Raw genomic sequence first — 19,090 nt, 5'->3', positions numbered from 1 at the left:
CACCCTGGGCTCTCTGCAAAGCCTGGGGGATGTGCACCATGAGGGTCCAGCTGACAGCAGGGCCAGACCCCAGGGTAGGTCATCAGCCCTTGCACAAGAGGGTCCCTCAATAGCCCATGGAGAGAAGAGACTGGGCAGGAGGCAGAGCACGTCGGAGGCAAACCCAGCTAACGAGTTCCAGGCTTGTTAGTAGATCTATTGTTACCACATCCCGCGGGAGGAGGGAGATAACACAGGCTATTTTTGCTTCCATCTGGGGAATCGTTTTCCTCCAACATGTACTGCTACGATGCTAATTTTTAAGGCTGATGATTAATTGATGTTAGGCTCATTATGGGGCCAACGGATCTCTCTTCACTGGGAGCGCCAAGGACAGAGGGAGACGTGTTTTGACAGATGTCGTTGGAGCTGCGTGTGAGTGACGTCCTAACAACGGAGGAGAATAGGAGCCATTAGCATGGAAAGCCCTGGAAATGGGAGGGGAAGTGCCTGCACGCGACCCCAGCACCCCTCCTCCAACAGCCCCTAATCAGCCCTTCACGCTCTGCCCCGCTCTGCCCCGTGGTTACCAGGGCTTTGCTCCGGAGATAAACGGTCTTTGTGCACACCCAGGGAGAATTGAATCTCCTGCCTGTGGCGAGGAGGGCTTGGCCTTTCTTCTCCCCCTCCCCAGCCTCGCAGGAGGGCCAGGTGCCAAATTCACTCTGGCACCAGAAGCAGCAGCCTGCAGGGAGCCGGAAACAAGTCTGCTACACATATGATCACCAGGATCCCGCAAGGCTTGGGCTCTCCCTGCACCTGGCAGCAGGGTGGGTGAGCACTGCTGGGGTGCCCAGGGCTGCTGGTCATACCAGGCACTGGGCAAGGTTCACCCTGAAAATCATGGCAGCATCTGCAATAGCAGCCCAGGCAGGGCCGAAGACCAACACGCATATCACAGATTTTGGGGTCCCTTCAGTCTGCAGCATGAGCTGCCCAGGTGATGTTCACCCCAAAGCAAACCCCCTATACCCTCCCAAAGATGGAACTGTGCATGGTGAATGGCAGAAGGATTGCTTGAAGAGGATGCCATAGCTCTTACAGCAACACAATGACCTCCTGCATTCCCCAGGTCTCCCGCCAGAAGTGGGATGATGAATCCTGCTAACTCAGTGGAGAGCATGGGGTGATTCTGATCAGTGCAGAATATCTCCTCTGCCCGCTGTGCCAGCTCCCCAGGGCTACCCTCACTGCAGTCAGGGGGTACAGAGCATCATGCTCTGCTACAGCCCTCAGCTTGCTCCCCTCCCCACCAACATTGCCATTACCTCTGCTGACCTTGTTACCTGCTCCTCCAAACTTCCCTGGGAAAGGTACCTAACCCACTGGAGCCAGGAGCAGCACCAGCCCCACATCTCTCCCCATCCTGGGGCTCCACACCCAGCACCCCACTGCCCCACAACACTGCCTCACATCCCTGTGCCAGGGACATGCTGGGTGTGTGCTGGGAAGCTCAGCAGCAGCAGTCTCCTGCATCCATACTCAGCCAAATCCGACACCAGCTCCAAAGGCTGCCCTGCCAATCTACCAGCAGTGTTATTACAAACTTGTGTTAATTGCTGCACAGTGCCTCGAGCATCCTTCACAGGAGGAGGGATGCAGATAAACTGTCTATTCTTAGCACTGATGGCTCCCCACTCCTGGTGTCGGCCCACACCATCCTCCAACTGCTTCCAGACCTGCTCCCTCTCTCAAAGTGCACTTGGAGAGTCCCCGCCACCAGGGAAAGGTTTTCTTGAGCAGGAGTTGCGCTTTTCCCACTAAAGGTGATTTGCAGAGAAGGAAGGTCCCATCTCCTCCAGGAAATCCATTTGTGCCACAGGAGGGAAGGGCATGCTGGGGACCAGACAGCTTTGTGGGAGCCACCACTTGGTCCTTACCCAGGTGCCCCAGGGGGTAGGGGCTGGCATGGAGGAAGTGTGCTTTACCTCCACCACCTGCATTACAGTGAGTGAAAGGATGCTGACACACTCTACTATCCTATGCAAAGAGCTGCTGTTCCACCAACAACTCCATATTTTACTGGGGGCCTGGCAGTACCTGGGATGAACAGGGTGGAAAATGTTCCCAAACAGGCATCAGTGCCAATCAGAGGCATTTCAGTGGAGCCTCTGGACTTTCCACTGTGCAGCTCCTGTGGCTGCCCTCACTATGCACCTGCCAACACCAAGGGCTGAGTGACATGTGATGACAGCAGCCATGAGTCTCTGGGCACAATGGGAGAGCAGCCACTCACCTCTGGACCCCACATACAGACAAGCCCCATCCCCTGCAGGCTGCAGGATCCCTTTAAGCATGCTGAGACCACACGGAGTTACAGCTCCAACTTGGACAGTTGGGATCCCCAGCCAAGCTCGAGACAATGCCATTCCCTGAGCTGTCAAAGTGCCAGCACGCACTGTCCCACAGGCAGACCCTCCTGGGAATGCCACGCTTCAAGGATGGCACAGAGGGGTCCCTGGCAGCGCTGCAGCTGGGATTTATCTCCTCTAAGAATATCTCAGCTCCATGCAATGGCTGCCTGCACAGCACAAGCCCTCTTCGCCGTGGGAAGCAGCTCTGCAATGTGCTTTCAGCTCTTCTCCCCAAATTTGCTCCAGGGGCCTGTCCAAGCACTGACGATGTGCAGCCCAGAGCCACAACTGCTGCAAGAGAAGCCGAGCCAACTCTACAGCTTGGGGGGAAAGCATCAGCCAAAAGTCACTCAAACAAGGAAGCAATTTGTCTTATTCTGGCTACACTCCCTTGAAAAAGCAGCGCAGAGCAGGGAAATCAGATCACGTGCGGCGCGCTGACCAAGCACCCACCGCAGCAGCAATGGGGAGCGTTCACACCAGGAGCCTGACAGATAGAACAGAATAGGGAAAAAGGATGGAAAAAGAAATGCCATGTGACCCCTCGCTCGATCCAAGGCACATACCACATCCAACAGTTCAGAATATGAAATACACACAATGAGCTCCAGTGAGTAATTAATCCCTTCAGGAACACTGTAAGTGATTGCAGACAGCTTACCAAGAAAAAAAAAAAATTGGAAAGTCATTGAAAAAATTACCACAAAATGTTTCTTTTTCTTTTCCAGCCTGAAATACAATGAGACCTGCAAGGAGCCCTCTCTGCTCTGCACAGTGTGACAGCAGTGGATTTCCAACAACCAGCTGGTTTTCCAACAACACTCAATCTACCTGCCAAAGTGACAGTTGTGAGAAACCAGCCCGGCCTGATGGAGGCAGCAAGAGTGACTGGTCTCAGTGCTGGGCCCTGGCCTTGGCATCAGTGGGACATGGTGGAGGGACATTTCTGGAGGGACAAGGCATGGCATAAAAAGGTGTCCATAATATCTCACAATTTCATTGGCAATTCAAACTCTCCGGATGACTTTCGCAGGTCAGAGCTTGGCTTATGGAGCAGCCCTGATGGGCTCCCTGGTGATGCTTAGCTTGGTGAGCCAACCTCCCCTCCTACCTCCACCTCTCCTCTTCATCCTTGTGTTCCCTCTTGCCTTCTTCCACTTTCTCCAGGACTAATCAGTCAGCTCTTCATCTGGAAGACTCCAATTTGGACCAAATTCTGACCCATTGCCCCCAAAGTCCCACATCTTGCTTACCAGGCAAGGAACTACATCTGTCCACATTCTGCCCTGTGTAAAGTGACCATGTGCAGGTGATCAACCCCACAATCCCCTGTGAACAGGTGGACAAGCATCCAGAGGCATCCGCAGGGGAGTCTATCTCACCCACTCCTCCAGCCTCAGCCCCCCACCACCAGGGAGCACTGACCCCCAGCACAGCCAGGGGGAATTACAGAGCACAGCAGCTGCTTTTTACTTCCATAATTCCATGGTATTTTTCAACCAACTACTACTACTTCTACGTGTAAAACTGGAGTTTATTGAAAAGAGTATTAGGAAAGGTATTTTCTCCTGTCAATAAAGTGACTTAAAAATAATTGGAACTTTCAAATTAAAAACACACCTAAATTTTCACTTCGACTTGCAATCACTCTGATTTGGAAAACAGAGTTTTTTCCTCGTGTCCTCTCCTGGGTTTTCTCCCCTCTCTCCTGTTCTCTCCTCACCATGTTTTGTTTAAAAATTCATCAGACCAGGGAAAAATGCATGGCAGGAAAAGAGGGTAGGGGAAAAAAAAAAAAAAAAGGCAGAAGAAACTGTAGCTTTTGCAAACCTATCTCAGCACAGGGGAGAAGAACTTCCAGACTCACCTCTCTGCTCTTGGAAAGAGGTACTCGGAAGGACAAGGGAATATTGTATATTAACCAACCTCCTGCATGCTCTGGTAGCGGATGCGGTCTCGCTGACCCTCCTCAAAGTTCTGTGATCCTCCATGGCCTAACAGCTCCTCTAGCATGTCAACCAGGGGAAAAAGGGATGGATGAGGCAGGAAAATAACCCTGGGTGTCAGTGTGGGATGCAGCCTGCTCCAGCCCTGACCATAAACCTCAACTGCTGCTCCCAGCTCACAACAGGGCTCTTACTCCACAAAGACAAGTGCCAGCTCATGTCTGGCCATGGCACGGTTCTGAGCTGGAAACCGCCTGATGTGAGGCACATCCCACAGGAGATGCTGATTTGGGGAAGGACTAAGATGATGTTTGCACAGAAGCAAGGTCACTCCTGTACCCAGTGATGCAGGGACACAGAATCACCACAGAACAGTTTGGACTGGGAGGGACTCTAAAGTCCATCTCGACCTAACACCTTCTACCAGACCAGCTTGCATGAAGCCCCATCCACTCTGGCCCTGAACACTTCCAGGGCTCGCACAGCCACAGCTTCTCTGGGCAACTTGTGCCAAGGCCTGACCACACTTACAGTAACAAATTTCTTCCTAATATCCCTTCCTGCATCCCTGAGCATCCCTGCAGTCTCAGGGATCACTCTCATCCTAGGCAGATCCTGTTCTGCTGTTCCAGAGTTTCCCTCTTATAACATGGTTTTTGAGGACAGCTGCTGCATTCTCCACACAGGATGTGTGTAACATCAGCTTATGAGTGAGCACACTCTGCCAGCAGATGAAAAGCTATATGGAAATGGAAGATCATTACCACGATCTCTGTGGAAACATCCCATCAGAGCAAGTTTTTTGTCCTCCTCCTTCTCTCTCCCCATGTGCACAAATTCTGGCACCCCATGCACCACTTGGCATTGCCTCAGCACTGTGGGTCCAAAATGCAGGCGTCTGATTTCTAAAGCCATTGTCTGGGATGTGCTATTGAGCTGCAAAACATGGAAGGTTTGGGATGGAAAACAGGCATCTCCTGAAACACAAAAAGAAGCTGGCAACCCAGATTTTATTTGACTTTGAAGTTATAGAGAATGTCAACCAAACACAATTTGCTTTATTCCCACAAAGGGAATGAGAATGTCAGCCACAAAATAAACCCACACCTCTGCCCCCGGAAGGCAGCAATGGACAAATGGGGAGCAGAGCGTAGAGAGCACAGCTTCGCCCTACTGGTCACTGCTGCAGCACAGAGCAGCTGGGCTTGCAAATGCATTACCATGCTCCGCCTGAGAATGAGGCAGGAAAAGCTGCTTTGTAAATTTACTTTTGATTTGGAGCTCAGGGTTCGTGTCCTATTACATTTAGCCAATGCTCATTTCTCAGTTCCATGCAGGGAGGTTTGCAGGAACCCCCAGAGTTTCACCCATTTTAACTTTAGCACAGTGACTGTTTGCACCAGTTACTTGCTGTTCATTTTTGAAAGTGAACAGGGTGGGAAGTGCCCAGTAGTGCAAACAGCAGCTGAGCTGAGATCAAATCCTACCTCCAGGTTACTGTACTTTCCCCACCATAATATCTGATGCGTGACTTCTCACTGCAGAGTGTGCTTTCAGAGGAGCAGCTTAAAAGCCCAACCTCCAGACCCTACTCTGCACAGTCCTGAAAGCATCTCACAGGCTCCAAAATGAGATTCCCTCACTCATTCCCCATGTTGCTTTATGAGTGAGGCCATTCCCCTCCCCTCACAGGAATCAGCCACATGTTCTCCATCTGGGAGCAGATGCCCATGAGCCAATAAGCTCAACTTGGAAAACGTCACTGAAAATATCACCAAATTTCTGAGTGCTCTACAGACTGTGGCCAGATGATGGATATTAGTGCTTCTGCAGTCCCGGGACACTGTTTGGCACAGCACAACAAAAGCACAGCTAAAAGGGCTCAGGGAAATGGAAATGAGATGGCTGGAGGTGCTGCTGCTGGAGTGTTTGCCCTCCTCCAGATGATCCAGCCTGTAAGGAGGGAAGATCTCGGTCTGCTGGTGAATCAGCCCCCAAATGGCTGCTGTACTCAGCTTGGAGCATTGAAGGACACCAGCTTTGGTCTTACAGCAATCCCTGGCACTGCTGGGCACAGGGCAGAGCCCTGGGGAGAAAGGTGTGGGACCATGTAGGGCAGGGCCCCTCACTGCCCCATCCCAGCCATGCCCATGGCACTGCTGGCACAGAGCTGAGGAGCAAGAGGCCTGGGGTAGGTCCTGGGCACTTCCCTTTCCCACAGGGACAGGATACAGGCAGATTTTGATGCATTCAACCACAGACAGTAGGAGACAGGAGGTCCAGACAGTGATAAATCCAGCCTCACACCACCCTGGGTGAGACATCAAAATGGAATTTACCAAAGGACCTTAAACTGATGAGCTGTGAGCTCCAGGCTATGTAAAGCCCGAGGCAGAGAAGACTCAGGCCTGCCTGGAGTCAGGCAAGTGCTGGTACTTTCCCTTGGTCAGCAATCACACTGTTCTCCAGGCCACGACAGATTTTAACCCCAGATTTTAACTAGTCTACGTACATGTTAGTTACTTGGGAGAGAAACCACCACTACCAGGAGTCAACTGGCACCTCTGCCCCCAGGTCCTCTCTTCATTGCCCAGCCTGACGTGCAATGCACGGCCTGTGCAGGGTGACTCCAATTCCCTGGAAGGGTTTTGTTACATTTTTTATTGAATCTCGGGTCAGAGAGGCAGGAGTGCAGGGCAGCCACCTTTCACCATGCCCAGTGGATGAGGGAACCCCAGAGAAAAGCCCCGGGGCTGTCCCCATTGACTCCCCACAGCTGTTTCCCTCCAGCAGCCCTGCCCTGATCCAGCAGGACAGAAAGCCCCATGCCAAGCACCAACAGAGCCAGACTCAATTTACTCCCACCCTTTAGTCTGCAGAAACTCCAGCCCTGCACAGTTTGGAGGCAGCGCGACTCCAGCTCCTCAGGATTCAGCACACGCTCCTCTGGGCTCATGGCAGCAGAAATTTGCAGGACATCATCTGTCTGTCCTCCCTGCTGAGACAGGAGGAAGCTGAACGTCATTATTTCCCCTGCTTCTGCACTGTCTGTTGGGAGTTTGGAGCCATCTCCTTGTCACTGCCTTGGTGCAGTGAAGTTCTGGAGGTTAAATGCAAGGTGGCTCTGAAAGGTCATAGCTGAGTGGGCAGGAGTCCTTCACCAGTGATGGCCTCAGCACGCTTGGCTCCACATTGGTCCTGCCCTGGCAGAGCTGGACAGTCGCAGGTTCCAGCCAGAATCTGTCAAATGACTTTGCTCCTGCTTTTAAAGATGAGGGGAGCTTTGTCGTCTCCCTTCCCACAAAGCAGCGCCCCCACCTTTGGAGCCTGCCAAAAAAACCGTGCCTTACCTGATTTCACCACTGCCAGGTTAGCCCATGACTCTGTACCCACAGACAATGCTGCCCCAGGCCTCTGAACCACCAAAGCTGGGAGAAACCTCGGGATGTGGGAGCAAACATCCACGAGGCTGACAACGTGTCCCCTGCGGCACCACACCGGGAAACAGCCGGGGAGGGACGTGCTGGCCCCATCGAACGGCGCACAGCACGTTTTCTGCCAGCCTCAGCTCACCTCGGGGAGCTCCAGCATCACAGCGATCAATGTGAATTAGCCACTATCTGTTCTTCCACTTGTTTGCATCAGCTTGGAAATTTAACACCAGGCCAGAGATAAAGTGAACTGGAAATACCCCGGCAGCGCCTAACACTTCCAGCCCGAGGGGTTCGTTCAGCTGATGAGTTTCATCATCACAGGTTCCAGCCCGAAGAGCAGGTTCCTGCGCTCCCCGTGTACATCCCTCCCTGCCAGTGCCCGCATCTCACATGCTGGGCTGTGAAAGGGCTGTTCTCTGAGTGGGTTTTACAGAGCCCAAACTGCTCCCCACCACACCCCTGTAAAAACTGATGATGTCCTGACAAGGACTGTGCCACAAAGCTCTGCCATTATTAACCAGATGAATCTCCAGGCCAGAAGAAACACCTGGGTAAACCCCTTTTAGTGTCAAACCAGGCTGGCAAAGGACCAGGACAGGCCCCAAGCTGACATGTGGGGGAAGCTGAGACGATGACACTGTGCATGGGCGAGGGATGTGTGATTTTGAGAAGTGTCTCCTCAGTGAGTTATTCTCAGTGCACAGCAATGCTGGAAGCTCACACGCTATAAATAGCCAGCAACAGAGTTGTACCTGCACCACAGCTCCAAATGTGCTTCCAGCCAGCTCATGGAATTGGGAAGAGCCAGGCCAGGGCAGAGCCAGTGCCAGGGACGCTTGAGGCCCATGACAAAGCAGAGGTGTAAGCTTCAGGCAGTCTGGGCTCCCAAAAGAACCAGTAACGGCTAGATTTGGCCACAACTGGGTGCTCTTGAAAAAGTTTATCTGGTTGCAGGATCTCACTGCCAGCTTTATCACTCTTGATGACACAACCCTGCATAAGATGAACAGAGGTGGGACATGCAGCTCCTCAGACACCAAGCATGCAGGCTGGCAGTCAGCAGGGCTGGCATGAGAAATAAAGGTGGTTTTACATTTCTCCAATGCTATAGGTATGGTACTACCCATCTGCCAAGCTTCAGTTAGCAGGAACAGTTTTATATTGAATGGAGACTAGAGATGGACTAGAGATTAGGAAGAAATTCTTCCCTGCGAGGGTTATGAGGCCCTCTCACAAGTTGCCCAGAGAAGCTGTGGCTGCCCCATCCCTGGAAATGTTCAAGGTGACATTTGATGGGACTTAGAGCAGCCTGGGCTAGTGGAAGGTGTCCTGGCCCATGGCAGGGATTGGAGCAAGATGACCTCTAATGGTTTAAACCCAAACCATTCTATGGTTCTAAAATTTCCCCTCCAGCTCACATAGCACAGGCTGCAACACCCCACAGCACAACTCTGTCCGTTTTTCTGGGTTACATGAAAACAACCAGAACCTCCAGCAGCTTCAACAAGGATCTCATCCCGTCCTTCCAGCTCACCAAGCACGAGAGAGTGTGATCCCACAGCCAAAGCCAGCCGACCGGCTGGTGAGCCAACAAGCTGGCACAGAGCCCGGCCCTGCCGTGCGTCACCTGTGGCTGCGAGTCAGGCTCACAACCTGCCCAGGGAACCGCGGCTTCATGAGTGCAGCACAAACCCTCCATTTCAGTTCCCCTTTGAAAAGCACCTCCTGGGTCCCTCCTAGCCAGCTCACCATCCCCTCCCTACCCACTGGGCAAGATCCAGCCAGAGGGGAAAGGCAAAGCAGCCCTACCTTTACATCTTAGACACTAATTTTTGGATTTGCCATAAAACCTTTCTGCAATTTCACGGGGATGCTTGAGGTCAGACCCTCACAGGTACAGAGGAGGACTGCAAAGTGCCCACCTCTGGATGAGCAGGACGGCTAAGTAGAGACACAACAAGGCTGACACAACACCAGGGCAATGTGGAGTGATTAAGAATCACTGATACCTACGCCAGGTGGAAAATTCTGTGCTCCCAATGCGCTGGCATGCTCGTATGTTCACAGAGATGGAGGCATGTGTCCAGCTGCAGGACACACCTGCATTTCACTGGGCAGCATGGGAGCACGTGTGTGCCCAAGGTCTGCTCAGGTCTCCCCTCCAGGGAGCTCACATGCCATGCTGTGCCAGGGCCACAAGGCTCTGGAGCCACCTTCCTGATCCATGGCTGCTCCCAGGAGCAAGGAAAATGCCCTACCCAAACATGCTGAGCTTCTGCTCAGCTCTCCTATGTGGACTCCAGCAGGTCCTTCAGTAGGAGACGAATCTCAGTCCTCCTTCTGAAGTAATAAAAAATACATTATGCCCTCAACTGAACAAGACAAATACCAGCACAAGGAATGAGAGAAATGCTGGCATGAAACAAAATGTGGAAGAACTGGATTAGAAGAAGGACCAGCAAATCGGTGGGCACTGGGCACCACTCCTCAGTGTCACACCCACCCTGACACAAGCACATCTCCATTTGCACAGCTTCTAATCTCAGCTCTGCAATGCAGCATCCCCTGACTTTCCAGCTTCACGGCTGCAGCATCCCTGCCTTCCCAGCTCCCCTCCTGCTCAGCTCCCTGCTCCGAGCTGCAATGCAGCAGCGTGGGCAAGCCATGCTCTCCCTTTTACCCATCCAGCTCACCACGAGGCAACATGGAGCCTCCCAGCTGAGCTGTGAGCCTCACACATCCTCTACCCTCCCAGGCTCACTGCTTTCCAGCCGGAGAACTGGCAACCCCTTCCCTGGCTCCCCTGGGAGAGCTGCTTCGTGTGCCTGGAGGAAGACGTGACTTTGCAGGGTGGGGGATATGGCAGAACGGCACCATTATCTGATCCCTGTGTCCCCACAGCTCTGCATGAGACACAGCCACGGTGCGAAGCCTGGAGAGGACAAGGACTCGAACACCACAGAGGGATGGAGCCATCCCCACTCCACCCAGGGAGTTGATCCAGGCTCAGCATCTTCACCATTGCCACCAGTACCAGGAACACTGCACACACAGAGCCCAGGACACCACTGTCACCAGCACCAGGAACGCCACACATATGGCCCTGGGACACTGCTGTCACCGGTACCAGGAACACCACACACACAGAGCTCACTGCACAGCTGTCACTGAAACAGCCCAGGACACCACTGTCACTGGTATCAGGAACACCACGCACACAAAGCCCAGGATACTGTGGTCACCAGTACAATAAGCACCACATGTGCACATTACCCCAGGACACTGACTGTATGTGCAGGGACCAAAAGCCACAAGCACAGTGCCACAAAAGACACTCTGGAGCAGACAAGTGACTGATTCAGAGGATGTGCCCGTGGGTCCACCTGACAGTACACAGCCAGGCAATCTTGATCCCAAGACTGCAGCCCTACAGCAGAGCGCCCTGTCATGCCTGCAGCTGAGCCAGGGAAGCCAGGAGTCACATGCTGGCCATAGCAAATGGGCTGGCACTGGCATCACTCACAGGTTACACCCCTCAGAGGGTGTGCAGGCTCTAATTCTGCGCTGAGCTGGAACAAATCCTACCCTCTGCAATGGGCACAAGCATCAGCCAAGGGCTGCCCTCAGACACTCAAGTGAGAGTGGGCAGGGGATCTGCAGGTAGAAGGGACCAGGAACATTGTCTTCTGGCACCACAAGAAGCTGCACAGGAAGACAAAGAGCTGGGGACCTAAATGGGCACAACAGGGCAATTGATGGTGGGAGGACTTGTGACAAGGGAATGCTGTGGCCACAGAGATACGTGCCACAGCATGACAAGACAAATACACAAAGTTGAGGCATATGGAAGATGCTCTCTAGAAGGACCCAGAACTGCCAATGATTCTCTGAGTGCCACCCACATGGAAGCACGCTGATCATGAGGCACCAGAACCAGCAGGAGCCATGGGTGAGCTTGGTCCATCCCAGCAGCATTCAGCAGTCACATCCATGGGACTGTAAAGCCTTGAGGGGGCATCACCCAGGTCTCACTGTGGTCATATCCCATCAGCAGATCCCAAATAGCACTTCCAGAATTTCTATAATTTTCTATTCACGTATTTTCTTTTTAGACATGTTGGATTTGGGAGTGAGATATAGGCAGTCACTGTGAAAACCCCATTTGAGCAGGGATTTTCGGGCTTTTTGGGGAGAACTTTGTTTCAGCAGTGCATCCCCAAATATGTTCGTTTTCAAGTGTTTGCTCTGCTACCTTTCCATAGGAAATTTTGAAAGACAAATCTGGGTTTATTTTTTTCTCAGCCTTTTTTTCCACACTGCCATAATCACCGGGAACAGACCACATCCCGAACAGCTTCAGTAGAAGCTCTGGGGCCTTTGGATCCCATTTCCAGATCCAGTTGCTGCAGCCATCTCAGCTGGAGAAAGCAGACATCTACTACTTGCTGTGAGCTCCTGAGAGCGAGCTGGAAGTAGCAATACAACTGTGCACCACTCCCCTTTCTCCTCACTATTACCCCAAAAGCAGGAGTCCAGCTCTGTGGGCAAAAGGAAATAAATACCCATCCCAATAACCTCGTCACACAGATGCTGTCACAGAGGGACCTTAAGAGAGGAATATCATTAGTGGTATCAGGACAGCCACAGCACTTTACGAGGCAATAATCTGCTCTCATGACTGTGAAGAGCTACTTGGTCTCTGACCTCCTCATGGTCTCCTGCCAGGGAGCCTGGCTACTGCTGCCCAGTGCTGCCACAGGCACATTAGTGCTTAATTAAACCGGTAGGAACAACATGGGGCATAGGGAGGAATGCCATGGGGTAGAAGTGTTCCTCTGATCCCACCCCATGTGTTTCCCAGCAAGGATGGCAATCAGAAAGAAGTAATTTGGTTCCCATCTCCACTAGGAATGCCCTTGCATGGGACATGTCAGATGCCAGTCTTTTCAGCACTGTGGTTTACTTTTTAAACCAGAGTCAGATACAACCTGCAGCTCCCACCTGTCACAGAACCCATCTGCCTATTCCAGCCCTTGGCTCTCCTCCCCAGCACTGAGGGGCTGCTGGCACCCACTGCCCACCCAGCACCAGCCTGAGCACAGCTGGGCTCTGCCCTCCCTGTGTGTTGGCACCACGAGGCTACTGACTCCCTGTGGCTACATACAACCCAGCAAGGACATCCCTGCTGGACCACCTGGGAAGGGCAGCATGGCCCACTCGAGGGCTGCAGGACTGACATGGGTTACAGCTGCAACTGAAGAGTTTGGCAGGGCTGCAGACTCCTGCAGAGAGCATTTCTGGGAACACCATCTCCACTGAGATCTCACACGTGTCCACCTGGGTTCTGGCCCACACAACACTGACCACTTATTTGTTGATGCGAATTAGCAGCCACTTAAGAGGCACCACATCCAGCAAGAGATGGACAAAGAAATGGCTCTAGAAAGCAGCTGCAGGATCTCAGAGGTGCTCTGGGGAGCTCTAGGTAAGTGCAACCATTGCACTGGGCACCACAAGCACAGCCCATACAAAAAAGCCCTTGCACCTGATCAGCCCTGTCCATCACACGCAGACATGAGCAGCGTGAGCTCTGCACAGCCAGCTCTTCCACCATGCTGGCCATGTGCCCTCTGTCCCCTTCATCCTGTGGTTGGGCACTGGCGCAATTAGCAGCCCCAGCTGCCAGGCAGTTTTGATGAGAAGCCTCAGTCTTTGGTTGATGTGAAACGTATAATTTGGATGATGGAAATAGCCTCTACAAAGCACATGTGGTTGCTGCATGCCGGTGACCTCTCCTGGCTTGCGCAGGCTGCTCTTTAAACATGGTTCAGCTACAAAGGCTTCAGTGGCATCAAAAGATGAGGCAGCAGCAGTGACCGAATGAGAGGTAACATTTGGCCATGACTGAATAAACTGTATTTTTGGCCAAGAGGCTTGGGAATGCTTCTGGCAGGAGAAGCATGAGGTAGAGATGACAATTCAGGTGTGGAGACTAAAGACACACAAGCTCTCTGGAAGCCACTGTGGCTGGTAGTGCCAGGAGCTCAGAAGCTGCACAGGCTTCTCAACACAGCTCAGCAGTTCAAGGACAACAATATCTGCAGAGGCTGGAAGTCCCTGCAATTTCCTCTCTCTCTCTTCCCAGCGCAAACCAAGCTTGTGGCTCTTTCCATGCCACTCTGGAGAGGGTGTCATTCAGCAGATAATGTCAAATAGCTCAGGCTCAGGCTTCACTTGCCAAAGGAACTGATGAAAACAACAGAGACCTTCCTTCCCTCCCTCCTAAGCATCTCCTGGAGCAACCTCACCAACCCTAGCAGGGTGTGAAGCCCACTCTCCTGAATCCAGCTCTCCTGGGATCCCATTCCTTCTAGGTCCATCTCCACCACACGAACTACCTTTTCCTGGGGAAGCCATGTTGTGGAAGGTACCATCACCACTGGGGAAGACTTCATGCGCCTGGGTTGCAAACAAAGGGGTCTGGAGGATCAGCACGTGTCTACACAACCTCAAGTTGTGGTTGTGCCAGCACCACTGTCACACAGCTCCTTCCTCTCCACATCCCAGGCTCCTGGTGGCATCCCCACCACGCAGGCTGTCATGGATGTGCCAGGTCATGGCTGACTTGGGTAGTAGGTGTGATTCAACTCCCACAAATGTGGGAAGTACAACCCCGTGGAAGGGAAGGGAAATTTCAGCAGGGTGAAGCTCCTGCTCTGACCACCCCAGATGCTTTCCCCATCCAACTCTGGACACAGCCCTCGATCCCCCTGCAGGAGGCCTGCCAGTCTGTATGTCTTGGAAAATTATTGGCAATACACAGAGGACAGATCTGGCAGAGTTTGGGCCTCATGGACCAGCTGATCAAGTCTTCAGATGCTACATGCAGTCCAAAGGGATGTTCAACACCTCCAAGGTCAAAGTCAGCCCTGACTGATGCAGGTGAAGGTTTGGCAACACCCAGAAGCCAGATCAGTTGCTGGGGGCACTTCCACAACCATGATCTTCCTCAGAGTGTGCACAAGATCCTGTCTTGGATCTCTGGTACTACAGAATACCACAAACTGGGAGTCACTCCCTCTCATGTGGGCCAGACCTGCAAGGATTTCTCTTGCTGAGGAAACTACCACCTAAAAGCAGAGCATCATGGGGGGACACTGAGATTCCCCCAGGCATCCCAAAATCAGTGAGTGGCAGTCTGTTAGTCCCGTAAGTGACAAATCTCCTGCAATCCTGCCCTGCTCCCATGGCATCTGGTGCTCCCACAGCATTAGGCCTGAGGATGGATGTCTGTAAATCCAGCTGTGGGACCACGGGGCAGCCTGAGCCCCCACAGCCGGGCTGACCTCCTGCATGCCACCAGCTCATCCCCACAGTCTGCCTGCCCAAGCCTTCAGCTCACTCTGTGGCGTTCCACTTGTGAGCCCTGGGATGGCCCAGCATCAGGGCAGACCCTGCCAAGACACTGCTGCTGCCCCGGGGCTGGGCCCGGCCAGGGGCCAAGGGCAATGGCCTGGGAGGCTCCATGCCTGTGTGCCAGCACACGTTGGCAGCTGGCTGTGCCAGAGCCCAGCTGGAGCTGGGGCTGTGACACCCCAAAGGCTCCTGAAGCAGCCAGGGGTACGCAGGGAAGTGGACTCAGTGAGTGTGGCTTTCCAGGTGCCTGGCTTCTGCATGCGCTCCAGCTCGTTCCACATCTCCAAATCACCTCCCCCAGGCCCCAGCCGCAGCAAATCTCTCTCCTTTCTCTTCATCACACAGGAAGGACAAGGCATCTCAAGCCAGCTCAAGCACCAGAGAAGCTCCTGGCCCCCTAAAAAGAGGTCCCAGGCACGGAGCTTGAAGGGACTGGACACACCAGTCCTGCCTGTACTGCTGCTCCCCCACCACGAACAAGCACCAGGGCTTTACAGCCAGCCAGCTTGAGCACCATGATGGCTGTGCAAGGCTCCCTTGCCACCTTCTCATGCCAGCTTGCCAGACCAAACACAGCTCCTCAGAGCCATAAGACCCCAAAGTCATTGCCCAGCTGAGACCCCAGGCACTGCCAAGTGGGATGCAAGGAAGGCAGGGGTGTCAGCGGGAAACAGAGGGCTACCGAGGCAGCCACAGTTCCTAGAGATCAGTATGCAGCACGAGAGAATGGCAAGGGCTGGGCTCACCTGTACTGAGACCCAACACTGTGGCCCATGATGGGGCAGTGGGTTCCAAGGTCTGGGGCACAGCCAGCACTGGGCCAGCGCTCGTTGTTCTCATGGAAACCCACTATGCACACAATGCACACAGCAAGCTCGGGGACCAAACCCACATGGATAGCAAACGCAGGCAGCCACAGCCTGAATCAGCTCACACAAACCCTGCAGCAGCATCCTTGGAGACCCTCCTCTGCCAGAGACCCAGACATCAGTGGAGCTCTGGATCTGCCCAAAACGGAGCAGCAGCCTGACCCCCTCGCACAGCATCTCCACCAGCAGCTTCCCAAGGTCACCCCCAGGGCGAGCCACGCTGATGGTGGGGGAGCAGCTGTGGCACCCAGCTGTGCAGCCCCATCGCATGTGGTGGGTGTTGAGACTAGGGATGGCCAACAAGACACGTGGGGGAGGACAAGCTCCACCACCACCTGCCACTGCTCCTTGTGAGGAGGAATTGCCTTTCCTCTAAGGCAAGAGGCAGCTGACAGTACTTCCCCACAAGCATGCCTTGGAGATGCAGAGGGCTGCAGCCCCTCTGCTCTCGAGCCAGGCTGGAAGAGCTGGGGCTATTCAGCCTGGAGACAGCTCTGGGGAGACCTTTAAGCCCTTTTCAGTGCCCAAAGGGGCTCCAGGAGAGCTGGAGCAGGACTTTAGGACAAGGGGGAATGGCTTTCCATTGACAGAGAGCAGGGGTAAAATGGGATATTGGAAAGAAATTCTCCCTGCGGTGGTGGGAAGGCTCTGGCACAAGTTGCCCAGAGCTGTGGCTACTCCATCCCTGGCAGTGGCCAAGGCCAGGTTGGATAGGGCTGGGAACAACCAGGGCTAGTGGAAGGTGTCCTTGTCCATGGCAGGGAGTGGAACAGGATGAGCTATGTCCAACCCAAACCATACTGTGGTTCCAAGTAACTGGGGACCCTGAGGCTGATGACACCTTTCCCCTCAGCCTCCGTTCACTTCGAGACACTGAGGCCGCCACCAGCGGGTCCTCACGGAGTGTCAGGAGCCCAGCTGCCTCCAGCTGCCACCTCTGGCCATTCCCACCCCGACGTCGAGCCCGGCGGTCGCGCCGGCTGCACTCACCCAGCATCTGGCTGAAGAGCAGCTGCTCCAGGTCGCCCAGCACCGTCACCACCAGCTCGGGGTCCACCTTCAGGTACGGCTTCTCCTCGCTGCCCGCCGCCACCGCCGGCGCCTTCCCGCCCAGCAACTCGTCGTCGCACTTGCCGCCGCCGCCCGCCTCGGGGGCCTTGCTGAGGGGCTTCACCTCGGCGTAGGGCCCGCGGGGGATGCGGCTCGGCTTCCCGGCGGGCGGCGGCTTGGCCGGGCCGGCGGGGCGCGGCGACAGCAGCGAGTGCTCGGAGCGGGACAGGCTCCGCGACATGGCGGGCGCGTCCCGCCCGCGGGGGCCGCCGCGCCCGCCGCCCCCCGCCGCCGCCGCCCCCGGCGCTGCCGCCTTGGCCATGTCGTCGCTCCAGCGAGGCTCATAGAGCTGCCGCTTCTTCTCGGCGTCCGTGAGGAAGGCGAGGTTGGTGAGCGACTTCTGCTTGCGCAGGTTGGAGCCGGCCGGCAGCCGCCCCTCCGCGCTGCTCGCCTTGAAGACGCGCAGCTCCGCGCCCCGCGGCCCCGCGGCCGCCGCCGCCGCCTTCGCCCGCTTCGGCATCACGGTGCTGCCGTCGGGGCCCCGCCGAAAGCCGCGCTCCTCCTCGCCCAGCTCCACGTCGGGAAGGCTCTTGAGGTTGCTCCCCAGCATCCCCGCGCTGCAACCATTTAACCCGCCAGGCGCTGCTGCTGTTGCTGCGGCACCGAGGACACACCGGGCGAGACAGAGGGAGAGGCGCCGTCAGCGCCCGTCCCACCGGCCGGGGCGGAGCGGGGAGGGGATGGCGCGGGCGTGCAGCTGGGCTGGGGGGAGAGGGGGGGTGAGCGGCGCGGCCCCACCTCGCCGCTCCGCCGCCGGCAGGACACTGCGAACCAGCGGAATGTCAGGGGCGAACAAAAAGGGCCCGCCCTCCTCTGGCGCGGGCAGGGGGCGGGGCGCGGCGCGCGCGCCCGCGGAGGGCAGGGAGGCGCGGGGGCGCGCGCCGCGGGGCGGGGCCGCGCGGGGGCGCGCGCGGCGGAGCCTGAGGGGCGGAGGGGCCGGGCGGGAGCGGGGCCGGTGCCCGCAGCGGAGCGCGGCGGCGAGGCGTGACACCGGCGAGCACGGAGCCGGCCGTGGCCCCGCCACCACGGCCTCCCGGCCCCGCTCCGCGGCCCCTCGCAGGCAGGGGCGTGCTGGGTGGGAGGGGGAAGATGCCACCGAGGGGGCCCCACGCCCCAGCACCCTGCGTTGAAGCACCCCTGTCCCGCCGCCATGGACCCCACAGCCACTAGACACTGCGCGCCCATTCCCGGGGGGACCGAAACATCCCTGTTTCTCCCCAGATTGTGCAGCAAGAGCCCAGGGTAGCCCCAGGAATCTCGGGAGGGACAATGCGGCCCCCAAACCCAGCGGGGCCTCTCCACTGGTCCTAGGGAATTAAGGGCGGGGGAGTACAGAAGGGGAGTGGGATCTGGTTATCATCATTTTTCATTAATTACCCGTCCCTTGGGAGGGGTGAATTAAGTCTATTTGGTGACCTCACGCGGGCTGCCATGGCAACCGCCGGGAAATATTGCATTAGACCCCATCACTGCTGCCGAGATAAGGACGGGAGGACCGGAGGTGGTGCGAGCCCACCCCCGGGCTGGTGATCCCGGGTTCAGTCCGTAGTAGTGCTGAAAAGTCCCAAAATAACTCCACCTGGATGGGACAGCAAAGGGTGCCCAAAAAAGGGTGATTTGCACTAAGAGGTGCTGCTGGGGCAGGATGGGTGCACAAGCTGCACCCCAAGTCACTCGGGGCTCGGGAGAGGGCTGTTGCCTGGGTGTAGGGCAAATCTGCGGCTGTTGTGTCATTTTGGGGCTGCTGAGGTGATTCTTGGGGTCTCCCAATGTCCCCTGTTCCCTCTGGCTGGGCCCGGCAGAGCCGCGGGAAGTGCCGCGGGCCGGCATGGAGTGAGGGAAAGGATCCGGCCCTTTCCCGGTGCTGAACTCGCTCGGCTTTGTCCCAAAACCTCCCCGAGGAGCAGGGCAGCTGCGCTGAG

At 55.5% G+C, this 19,090-nt stretch overlaps 1 protein-coding gene across 2 annotated transcripts in view; it reads right to left on the bottom strand.

Moving 5' to 3' along the window:
• Positions 1-19,090, bottom strand: part of NAV1 (neuron navigator 1) — a 72,454-nt gene that overhangs the window by 39,702 nt on the left and 13,662 nt on the right. For both annotated transcript variants that reach the window (XM_021527669.3, XM_077789045.2), the window contains exon 4: positions 17,049-17,762. In XM_021527669.3, the coding sequence (XP_021383344.2) occupies positions 17,049-17,762 (714 nt within the window). The remainder of the gene's footprint in view (positions 1-17,048; positions 17,763-19,090) is intronic.

Source organism: Lonchura striata, chromosome 26, assembly GCF_050655825.1.
Source record: "Lonchura striata isolate lonStrDom1 chromosome 26, ASM5065582v1, whole genome shotgun sequence".
NCBI classification, from domain to species: Eukaryota; Metazoa; Chordata; class Aves; order Passeriformes; family Estrildidae; genus Lonchura; species Lonchura striata.
Note: the sequence above shows the minus strand (reverse complement) of the source record. Positions and strands in the feature narration are given on the sequence as shown.